The 12629-nt window shown below is 44.9% G+C and overlaps 1 protein-coding gene across 1 annotated transcript; it reads left to right on the top strand.

Moving 5' to 3' along the window:
• Nucleotides 1-11345, top strand: LOC133347153 (isthmin-1-like). Its single transcript, XM_061559185.1, is given in 8 exon segments — nucleotides 1-1045; nucleotides 1191-1527; nucleotides 3871-4116; nucleotides 5556-5889; nucleotides 6726-6869; nucleotides 8067-8153; nucleotides 9928-10172; nucleotides 10174-11345. Coding segments are annotated over 7 exon segments (1467 nt in total). The 5' UTR covers nucleotides 1-1045; nucleotides 1191-1389; the 3' UTR covers nucleotides 10447-11345.
• The last annotated feature ends 1284 nt before the right edge of the window (nucleotides 11346-12629 follow it).

Here is a 12629-nt window from a genome sequence, read left to right as displayed (position 1 = left end):
AGCCCCCTTGCTTTTCATGTCCGAACGGGGGGGGGTCGCCCTTTCCTTAAATTAGCAGATTTATTTTGTCAACAGTGCGTCGGTCTAGCGCTTTGAAGTGCCGGCACGCAGCCGGAGCAAACAGGGGCGAGCATTAGACGCGGTTCTTTGATCAGCCCCCGCTGCTTTGCGCTTTAATCAGCCACTGCTTCGCTGCTCCACAACCGCGCGTCATGCCTCCTTCGGATCAAAGCGGGTTGCCCTGGCAGTTTCATACGGTGATGACGATGTCCAACATCGGTCGAGGTTGCTGATTAGGAACGCGCGGCCGGGCGGCAAAGGAACTGTAGCTAATTAAGAAGAAGAAAATTCTAAAGGTTTTTGACATCGATGAGCATTTTTCCCTGGAGGCTGGAGTTTTTTTTTTGGGGGGGGGGGTGCCTTTAACAATTCCATTCCGGCTCAGCGGTTTGAGGCTTTGAAAGGCGCCCTGTTTGCTCAATTGAGAAGTTCCGTTTATCTGAAAGCGCCTTTTGATCTTAATAAAACGGCCGCTGCCTATAAGGAGGGGAGGGGGGGTAACGGAATCGGTTTTGTGTTTCATTTTGCAAAATTGGCATCGAAAAGGTCATACATTGGGAGGTACATCATCATCATTATTATTTTTCTTGTGTAACAGGAAACACACGGAGCGGCTGTATAGCTTAGGCAAATCACATCTGCAGCTATCAGCATCATCTTTCTGAGCAGTAGCCGGGAGGTTTATAAAGCCAGTTACTCACATCTAATCCGCCAGTCCCTCCAGAGCAAGAGATAACAGTCACCCCCATCAATCCGGAGGCGTCAGCGGCTCACGACAGCGGCAGAGTTGGGAGAGAGAAAACAATATATGCGCGTACAAATAATAATATAACAAAAATGTCACATGTCACGGCTTTTAAGATTTACAATTCCACACTCTAGTTTACACCACCCATAGCCGGACAAGAGCCCTTGATGTTTTTTTTTCTTAATAGCAGCAACTTGATTCCACATTTTACGGATCATTGTCGCCGCAGCACCACAAGTAAGTCGTGCATTCGTCGCTGCAGTGAACAACTGCTCCACTTGGATGCCACACAGCTCGGCATATGGGGGTGCTTTTTTGTTCGGGCTGTGATGTGTGCTGTAATAACCGATAGCGTGTGACTAATTCCCGCTTTGTGTTGCAGTGCGGTGCTGAAAAACGCAGCTTACTCCGAGAACAGAACGCTCAGAAACTTCTGAAGAGGCGAACGCATCAACGAGGAATTTCCATCTCCGCAACTGACCCAACGTTACTCGACAACGGCACGGCACTGAGCCTGTGGATTTAAACCGGGACTCTGCAGACAAGGAGAGAGAAGGAGCAGGCAGACGTCGACGAGAGCTATGGGAGGAAAGCCCGCGACCGATGTAATGTCGCTCTTGGCGCTGGCCATGCTGAGCCTACACGTTGGGACGTTGCTGGGCACATCGGCCGTGAGACACGGCGGCGATCAGCCAGCAACACGGAGGGGCGACCTGCAGGTAGGTCGACTTGCAACGTGCATTTCTTACTTCACTACTGCCACTGTGGCTGTTCTGTATATATTACCGTGTAAAATGTGTTAATATTGTGGGTTTGAGACCGACTTCCAATGTGGAACTCAAAAGTGTGATAGTTTATGGGGTTATGCGCATGCATAACCCCTTGCTGTAAAGAGTTTGTGTATACAAAGAGTTAATAGACAGAAGAGATACCGCGATACTTATGAAGGATCCAGTTCAAAAGTACTGTCATTTGTAATGAGTTGAAATCCCATTCTAGTCGATCTGCGTATTATTTAAGTTCATTGCAAGCACGTTTCTATTACGAATGCCAATAACGTGTTTTCGTGTTTATAAAATATGTTGAGGTGTTCCGTGTTAAGATATGAATGAATGTGTTAGTGTCGTGGTGAGTATTCACGTGTAATTATAGACGGCAATGCTTAGGGCTTGAAATACCGCTCATGCATGGAAAACATTCACACCGCATGCACTTCACGTGACACGCGTGGCTCCACGTCGGGCCATGCGGGACGTTACATCACTGCGTATCTCGGCAAGATGGGGAATTCACACATTGACTCTCTTCATCCCAGGCCCCAGCACACACTTCACAAATACTCTGGGCTGTTAGGGTATGTGTTCCCATTGAATCAGAATCGTTATGTATACTGGAGGAATCCGATGAGCTATGAAGATATTTTTCAAAGACGTCGTGTAGCAGCGGATCAGAAAGTTACAAAAAAACGATAGAAGTGCGAAGTATAGTCAAGGTAAGCAAATCACTCAAAAATAAACGATTCTCATTTAATCAGGTAAAGGCCACTGACCTATTTGATTACACTGGTAAAAAAAAAAACATGTTTTTCTGCCCTGGACTTTTGCAGCTGTTTTAGACTAATTTCAGGGCGCTGATTCCAAATCTGATCTCAGATTTGCTCTATCACATCATTTGTATGCTATCGGCATACCCCATTTTCATTGATTTTACCCGAAATTAACTCTGTCACTTATGATTGCAAGTTGTTCGAGTCAGTGACTGCTTTAGTGTTAAAATATGATGCTGTATTTTAGGACAGTGTGTTTATAATATCATTTTATGTAGATATCCACATTTATTTAATATTTTTCTTCTGCAGTTTTTGTTGAAAATGCAATATTTGATATCTCAAAAACCTGATGTGATAGACACAAACTGATACCAGATTTGGAATACCTTATGCCATAAAAAGTGTGTTGACCAGTGTTATTTTTCAGCAGCGACCTAACCACAAATAATATCTCAACGAAGTGGCTTGTCCAATAGGTTAATTGCAGTACGTGAAGCATCATCTGATTTGTTATTTGCATTGCGGTGATTGTCAGAGTTTATATTGTGGAGCGGTGACGCAGTGGTTAGCACACTGCGCGATGGAGCCGTAAATCTGAGTTCGATTCCCCAGCCACGGCTAACATCAGTGGCGGTGACCGTTCCCGCCCCACCAGCCCGCACTGACCAGTGTGGTGAAGTATGGTCAAACAATCTTCATGGCCAGAAGGCCTTCATCTACAGCTGTGGATTGACATTTTATATATATACAGTACTGTACTGTTATATATATATACAGTACTGTACTGTATATATAATAAATGCATGTATTACTTATTTGACTATTTTGAATTGGAATTTAATGTCTCGATAATAGGTTGTCGGCCCAGTTTTAGAAAAGCAATCTGCAACCCACATTGTGCTTAATGTGTTCATGCAATAGTTATACATTCCATCACGATATTAACAGCAAGATCTACGTACTAATGCACTGCGATTTGAATTTTGCGCCAAAAATAAGGCATCCTATATGCACAGCAAATATGAAAAATGACAAACACGTGTGTTCAAAGATGTGCAAGATCTCCCTTACAAACAACAATCACTTGCATCTAAATTGGCCGTCACGTGGCTACAGTTCACAACTGTGATAATGATGATGACAATAAATCACAATCTCCCAAAAAATCCCCCCAACCGCAATTAAATTGTTGTTAATTACAAACCACACGTTTTCATCACAACACCAACAACAAACATATGCTTCTCTTGCACTGGCCATGTCTGTACATCTGCGTCGGTTGTCGCGGTTATGCTCTTCACTGTGTGAAGAGCATAACCGCACAACGAGTCTGTGTGCAAAATGTCAGCTCGATTGGATCACGGGAAGTGGGTTAAAAAACGACCGAAAGATTTGCACTGTCGTAAGCAAGCAAGCACGCAAGCACGCAAGCAAGCGAACTTAATATAAAGGATTTAAAAATGCCAGAGTTCACACATTGAACTCACTCGTGCCCGTGCCTGCCCCTTTTAAGGAGCGGACGAGATCGCTGGACGGGACGTCGCCGGGCACAGTTGGTAACAGGAGCGTGTCCGGGGGGCACGGCAGGGAAGGGGCCCCTCGTCGGTCCAGGCAACGCCAGGCAGGCAGAGGACGCAACCGAAGGCGTCAAGAGAAGCTGGAGATGCTGAGTGACAGCCCGGAGACCTTCGTGCTCAACCTGGAGAACATCCCAGATCTGTCGCGAGCGGACCTCGCTGGACACAACCCGAATATCCAGGTAAGTGCCGCTGCCAAAAGCGCAGACACGCTTTGAGCTCAATGTGTAATGTGACAATGAAGTGTGGGACTTTATGGTGAGAGTAACGGAATGGTGTGACGAAAGAGACCATTGAAGTGGAATTTGAAATAGTGTTGTCCTGAAACGAATTTACTTAATGGGACAATAAACATAATTTAAAGGGGCACTGTTTTAGAAACGAATAAATTAATGTAATTGGCCAAACAACTGCCACAACTGCGGAGCCCCCCTGAAAGAGTCTTGAAGCTTCGTGAATCGTTGCTGGGTACAATTAAAGGCGTTAGCATGACATTAATTTAATCAGCTCTTGTTTACAAAGTTACCAATAACTTTTGATACGTGCAATTAGATTGTATTGTCTTTGTTTAACCTCTTGAGAAACAAACATGTACAACTATGAGATCAGAAATTTACAATGTCAATACTGTAATCGAACAAACGCTACTCCGTGGATTAATGGAATTACTTAAAGAGCTCTGTAAATTGTCCGAGGTGCAAATGATCAATTTTTTGTCACATTAGCTGGTTACAACTCCCCATGTATGCCGTTGAACATGTGTTTTGCATGCTTAGGGCACCCACCACATTTAAACTATCAGCTGGTCGCATGTGGCGGCGTCAAGTGTGGATTACTCCTCAATCAATCTTTATTTTACGTGGCAATATCGCCCTCAATAAAGTAGGCATCGGTGCACATTACAACGAAATGGGAACGGTACCGGCGGCATAGAGCATTAGGAATGAAAAAAGAAACCCGTCACGCCCTCCGCGGCGAACACCGACTGAGCAAAGTCAATTACAACCGCGTGCAAAATAAGGTGCAACCGTGCGCAACGAATAGTATAAGAGACGTAAGTAGTAAATAAAAATAAATGAAAAAATGTTTTTACTGGGGTTGTCAAAACTTCCAATTTCTCTCCCCCTTGCCGCTCTCATTGACATGCTAATTTCTCTGCTCCCCCCCCCTTTCTATATGTATAAATGCCTCGTCACAGAGGCGTTGTTTCTCTTTGTCTCTGTATGTGTCTCTGTCTGCGTCTGTGTCTCTCGATGTGTCTCTCCCCCATGTGTGTCTCTCTCTGTGTGTCTCTCTCTCTGTGTATGCATCTCTCTCCGAGCTTGCATTCATTCACACCTGATGACGGTTGCTTCTGTTGCAATCGAAACGTCGTATTCTATTTTTTCCTATCTACGTGACTTTACCGAAAGAACCAAAGAGTAAAAATAAAGAGAGTTTTTATTAACAAAAATAAACGAAACTCCTACGTCTTTCAAGACGTCCAGCCAAAATATCCTCTCGAGGGGGGCCTCTGTAGCACCGCCAGCACTGCCGTGAGCAAAGCCATCGCAGGGGGTGTGCCTCACAACATTTGAGATTTTCACTCTCGACCCCGGCGACCGTCGCTTCTCTTGGCCAGGTCACAATCGAGGTGGTGGACGAGGCGGAGGGAGACGTGGACATGGAGCTCAAGCACAACGGCGGCGGCGGCGGTGGTGCCGGCGGCGCTTGGCGGAGTGGCACGAGTTCGCGGCACGGCGTGCCAGCAGTGGCACGGGCTTCTCGGCAACCGGGACGCGAGGGCTGGTGGCGCCCGGGCGCAGGTGCTCGCAGGGCTGAAGGCGCCGCACTTAACCCAGTGCAGAGAGAAGCTGCCTCGGCTGAGGAAAGCAACTTTCTCAACCCACTCTTTGGATGGTTTAGAGGCCTTTTCACCACTAAACCGTGGGGAGCCACCGCAGACACGAAGTATGGTGAGAAATACCCCTTGTAAGATGCACGATGGACTCGATGCACCGGCAATGTAACATGCGTCGGCTCGTGGGTTTATATTGATTCTTAAGCTCAAGATGCACTGCGCCAGATCGCTCTGCGTAACAATCGGATGTTTTGAGATCCATGCGTACGTTTTTTGTGATTGGTCCACTCGCCCCCACCCCCGCTGCCACTCGAGGTGTTAACTTTGACAGAATAGAAAAAAAATTGTGTGCCGAGTCGAACCGCTACAAGACTTGATCCATTCGCCGGCGAGGAGGTTTGATGCATAGTGTCAACCTTGGAATGCACTGTTTAAAGTTTACTCCAAGCAGTTGAAAAATAAACCACAATATTATAAGAAATGGCAATGATATGTTTTGAAATCAGTATGCAAAGAGGTATATGCAAATAAATGTCTAGAACATCTACAATTGTACTCCCATGAAGCTATTAGTATGCAGACATGAAGAAAAATATGGCCTATTGCGTAAATGTAACAAGCAAACCTTTTTGTGAAACAAAGTTAAATCGATGTCATAAGTTTTTCACGATATTTCAATCATCTATGTAGATGAGTGGTTTCCTCTGTGGCTATCCTCTGAATGTAAAACAAATATTGCACTTCCGTGCCCTTTTTGCTCTTCAGAGCAACGCTAGGCTGCCACAGTAGTCCTTGGTCCATGGACATGCCATGAATGGGAACAGTTTTACTTAAGGTGGCTAACGAGGCCTGAAACACATCATCTTGAGTGACGCTGAACCTTGTCGTTGTAAGTGGCTGCTTATGCAATTTTTTGGGGATATTTAAACAGCAGATGCTGTATGTCTGCAGATGACGGAGAACGAGAGGGCCAGTGGGGTCTCTGGTCTTCGTGCAGCGTCACCTGTGGCAGTGGCAGCCAAAAGCGTACGCGCTCCTGCGGCTACTCCTGCACTGCCACAGAAGCTCGTACCTGCGACCTGCCCAGCTGCGCTGGTATTGACGCCTACACCTCGAACAAATGCCCAACCCCCACAAGTCCTTGCATCAACACTCACCTCTCTCATTTCAACCCTCCTCAAACGATGGTGATGACTGGTGTCTAAAATATCGACAAGATTCTAAAATGCTGAACTGGGAAAGCAACATTCATTCATTTTTCGGCTGCTTGCGTTTTAGCCGAAACGTCGTGAGAATTATTTTATTATGTTTTATTTTATTATTTTATTATTTCCCTTCTACGTGACTTTACCGAAAGAACCAAGAAGATGAACATTCATTCAGTGCTGCATGAGGGAACTGGTGAATGGAGATGTGTCACCGCCGATCAATGAAGCGACTTAGGGTGGCCTTTTAGAGAACATTTGAAGAAATATTTGAAATTGGTGTCATTTTATTGTCTTGTTTTTTTTTTCTAATTCAATCCAGAAATAAGACTAACCAGAAGAAAACCACAATATGTATCAGGCTAAAGCTAAGCACTTCAAGCCACATGTAGCGATCCTCCCTTAGGACTTGACCATGGCCATGCACGTGCGTCTCATAACGGTTCACGGCCGCGGGAGTCTACTGCAATTCTGACCAATATTTATCGTATTAAACAACTATTTCCTGAATTTTCGATTTAAAGCTTTCGTGACTGCAGGGATTCATCTTCTTGGTTCTTTCGGTAAAGTCACGTAGAAGGGAAGTAATAAAATAATAAAAATAAAACATAATAAAATAAAAGAATATAACTATTTCCTGGCCCCTGCAATGGACGAGTGTTAACGATGTCTGTCGTTAGCCGTCTTAATGAAAATGCACACAGCGATTTAAAGATTATGGGCATGAACACAGTCACACACTGCATGAGTCGCAGACTAAGGTGAGCATTCTATACCCGTGATCTTTAATTATAGCATGCTTTATAAGCGGTGCATAATGATTGCAGCCTTCTACAACATGGATAAAACTCTAATCTTTTAAGTATATGATTACCCGTAGCTGAAGCAGAATACAATAAAAGAAAAAGGGTCTCCAATGTATCCGCTGGTAAGGCAATGCCTGAACAAATCTTGTCATATCAGACAGTTTTGAGGGAACATCGTATTGCAACTGCTTCAATCAAAAACTACCAGTTCCATTGTGTGACAAGGAGAATAAAACGCGCTTTTAATAAATGTATTTCAATCTTTGTGCTTTTTTTTGCAGGAATGGAGGATATATTTAAGCCGGCAACATCCAATGTGGAGCTCTTAGCACAGGATAACCGCAATTCAACAGACATCCTTGGATCTGGTATGTGATGATTATTGTTTCGCTCGAGATTTCAAACAAAATTTTTATTGCTCTAAGGATTTTGGTATTTGTGAGGTCACCCCCCACCCCTACCTCCTGTCCCCGCACACCATGCCAACTGATGCACCCCCCCCCGACCACCACCACCCAAACAAGCCCAACCCTGCTGGGTCCATGAGAAAAGGGGTTGGGGCATAGAGAAAAATGGGAAAGATCCTAAAAAAAAGGGCACAGGGGGAGCCGAAAGGGGAAGGGGCGTGGTCTAATTGACAAGGGGCGTGGTCTGATTGACAAGGGGCGTGGTTTAATTGACAAGGGGGCGTGGTTTAGTTGACAAGGGGCGTGGTCTAATTGACAATGGGCGTGGTCTAATTGACAAGGGGGCGTGGTCTAATTGACAATGGGCGTGGTTTAATTGACAAGGGGTGTGGTCTAATTGACAAGGGGCGTGGTTTAATTGACAAAGGGGCGTGGTTTAGTTGACAAGGGGCGTGGTTTAATTGACAAAGGGGCGTGGTTTAGTTGACAAGGGGCGTGGTTTAATTGACAAGGGGCGTGGTTTAATTGACAAGGGGCGTGGTTTAATTGACAAAGGGGCGTGGTTTAGTTGACAAGGGGCGTGGTTTAATTGACAAAGAGGCGTGGTCTAATTGACAAGGGGCGTGGTCTAATTGACAAGGGGCGTGGTCTAATTGACAAGGGGCTTGGCCAAAAGTTGAGGGACCGGATGCCTTGCGGGAGGTCGAACTTCCCCGTTGATTTGATGTCATAAAAGCGTGCGATCAAATACACGCGGCAGGCAGCATACCTATGGTGCCACCGATGTGTGCCGCAGGCCAGCTCGTTGGTAAATAAAACGTTGCTTGCACTGCGCGCTGCATTGGCGAGTGCAGTCAGCCCCTCTACGGACTTTCAACTTGCCACCGGTGACTCCTGACTAAGAGGACGACCTTCGCTATGAGACGTGACCTTTACGCATCTCGAGGCTTCAAAGCGCGGGGCTGCATAGACGTATCGGCAAAGCGAAAATCGTTGCACAAGAGGTTCACTGAGCAGAAGGAAATTACCGTTGGAGGGATACAAATGGAGCATACACCAGTGTTTGTGTGTGTATTTGTGCAAATAAAGATCTCTATATCTCTAGGAGTCTAGATGCAAATGATGAAATGAAGAAGTGAGCGAGAGCGCGTTGGAGTGCTTTGGGGAAATTTCAATCGATAATGAAAAGCAACATGCCAGTGTGCCTCTCTAATAACACATATGGATTGGAGACAGATTCTGACAAAGAATATGTAACGAAAGCTGTAAGGTGCACACAGAAGCATGGTGGAAATTACACCGAGAGAGAAATACGTGGATCAGAGAATAAATGCCAATTGTAAGACATAGATTTTTAAGGAAAGTAATTGGGCTAGGGGAGAACACATTTACAGTAGAGATGACAGCCGAAGGTGGAAAATGGTGATACATTGGCACCCAGAGATGGTAACATGCCCAGTAGATGATGCACCGAGGAGATGGAGCAACGACATAGTCTCATGCGCAGGAGCGAAATAGCTTGTGCCATCTTCGGACCATGAACGATAATGACATTGGGAGGCTTTCATCTATCACTGGATAGGTCAACACTGTGGGAAACTGGGGAAATTGCATCTGGGGAAATTTCAGTTCTATAGAGATTTGAAGGGGCTGTACAGGCACCGACACTAATGTGGGAAAAGATAACCTGTAAAATGTTTCTACGGTGCTTTAATTTTTATTTTTGCTTTCACAGATGTGGACAACTGTGAGAGATGGGTGACCTGCAGGGCTGAGTTCCTGGTCACATATCTGCAGAAGGTGTCAACAGAGCTGCCCAACTGCCCCTGCGCGTACCCAACGGAAGTGGCCTATGGGACCACCGAGGTGCTTGACGCTCAGCTGGGCCGTGACTTCCGCTGGAAGGACGCCAGCGGCCCCAAGGAGAAGCTGGAGGTGTACAAGCCCACGGCGCGCTACTGCATCCGCTCCCTCCTCTCCCTTGGAGAGCGCCACACTGGCGGCGCAGCACTGCTGCTACGACGAGGGAATGAGGCTTCTCACACGGGGCAAGGGGGCCGGAACGCCGAACCTCATCAGCACCGAGTTCTCCTCGGAGCTCCACTACAAGGTGGACATCCTACCGTGGCTCATTTGTAAAGGCGACTGGAGCAGGTATCACCAAGCGCGGCCGCCCAACAATGGCCTGCATTGTACAGAGAACCCGACAGAAGAGGTCTTCAACGCTCAATTAAAAGACGCCAAAGAGTTCTGAGGACACTTCTTGGGACAATTTTTTTTATGCTGTTACACATTTCCAGGACATGAACTTACATCAAGGACACGAGTTGGTTGTGAAATTGCTTAGCGGTTTGTTTTGAACACGTTTGTTATGGATGTCTGTAACACAGCTAAAAGAAGATAAGGACTGTAGCACTACAAATGATTGTACTCCATGGGATTCCGGTGACCCGTGTGTAAAAAGCCAAGTAAATCCCATCAGAAGTCTCCAAAAAATCATTGTTTTTTCCTTTTAGTTGCTCCCAGCAAATTTGAGGCAAGGACCGGAAGGCCAGAGAATGCTTTTCCCTGCCAACCACAGCATTCCTGGACAGATTTCATCATGCCTTCTGTGTTCCGTTAGCCAGTGTGTTTCCCCTGCAGGTGATTCTTTCCATGCGAGTGACCCAGGGCATTTGCCCATCTGTTGGCGCTCAATGATACATCAGTGGCAGGGCCTGACAGCTGGCTGACATCGGGGGCTCAAAGGCAAAGTCAATTCCACTCACGTGGATCCAATCAGCCTCAGGGCCTGTGTGCTCCTTTCGAAGCGGTTGTGACCTGGACATGTCAAAAAGGTCACGCGTTTTTCCGAGCCCTTGTATTTGTATTAACCATAGGCTGTCAATATTTCTTTTAAAGTTTGTTTTTTTCTAATGTATATGACTATAGCATGATATAGTATGTTAATTATAGATTGTATTTTTTGCCGAATACAGAACATCTAGGACTGGAAAAGCAAGGGTGGTGAAATCTAACCGCTTATTTATGCATTGACATTTACTTTAAAGAAACTGGTTTATTTTTGTACTACTTGTACTAATTTATTCACAGAAAACTGCTTTTTATGCAGGGAAACATATTGTATATCAGGAACACTGCAATTTTCAATGCATCAATGTGGTAATAAAAGAAAATTAAATGTGTTCTAAAAGAGTCTGGATTCTTCTTCAGGTTGAAAGCATCGGATTCTAAAAAAGAGATGTTTTTATTTAAAAATTCTCTTAAACAATTGTCTAAATAATCATGGGTTTTAACAGTTGTATGTGTGTAACCAGATAAAATGTAAACATTAAAAATGCTTACCCTATAGTGGAGTGGAGTGGTTACCACACTGTATTATTAATCTGACTGACATGAGTACCATTTCTGGCCATGGCCATCAGTGAAAAGTAAAATATTAACCAGTCCTGGGCCTCCCGCACTGACCTAATGTGGTGAAGTATGGTAAAACAACCCCCATTTCTAACAACTATAGGGAGGCCTTCATCTTGTAGTGCATTGACAAAGGGCTGTAAATTGCATATTCGTTTTAATCCTATTGAATAGCTGATAAAAGCATGCACTATATTTGCTATGCTGGAATTTAATTACTACATATGTAAGCTAAGAATCGTTCTTGGTAAACTAGTCTTTAACATTGCACACACATTGCTACGAACATGTATTTTTTTGGAGGTTCCTGAAATTAAGAATACTATTTGAACCATGTCCTTAGTGGTATTTCCAGGGAAAATACAGCAGAGTTCATGCAAATAGCTTAGACTATGGAAAGTAATACTGTGCAATACACATTAGATGCATCTTCATCAAGCTCGTGATGGAAATAATGGCAAACTGGCATGCTGGAAAAATCACGACGTCCCCATAGAAAGCCCAAAAGTGTGTAATAGTTCAGAGAATATAGCGGTATATACCTACCAAAATACCCTCTTCAAAATACTTCAACTTGTGAAGGATAGCTTCATGTATTATTCAAGACAATCGCTTGTCATAGAATGAATGTACCTCCTGATTTAGCTTTAAGGAGAGGGATCTGCTTTAACTCCTTTATCTTCCAGAGTGAGCGGTTTCTCATGGGACTGGCAGAGATGACAGATCGTTATCGCATCAGTCACTAAGCAGCCGGAAAGCCCTTGCAGATTAAAGCAAGCTGCATCTAAGTGTGCAAATAGTCACCTGATCCACAATACACGTCGGTGGTTGGTTGGCAATTTACATTTACCAGTGGGCAGGTTTAACGGCGGCTTTGTAATAAATATGCAGGTACAATGTGTGAAAGTCACGAGGTGAAAACACTTTTCAGTCGTGGTGCTCCATAAAACCTCTCGAGAGTGTTTCTAATTTCGTGTCAGAATCAGAAATTCCCCTTGGCAACCACGTGTTCTCCATTGACGT

Source organism: Lethenteron reissneri, chromosome 25 (genome assembly GCF_015708825.2).
Source record: "Lethenteron reissneri isolate LAM-NWPU_2019-01 chromosome 25, ASM1570882v1, whole genome shotgun sequence".
NCBI classification, from domain to species: Eukaryota; Metazoa; Chordata; class Hyperoartia; order Petromyzontiformes; family Petromyzontidae; genus Lethenteron; species Lethenteron reissneri.
This window is presented reverse-complemented; position numbering and strand designations above follow the sequence as displayed.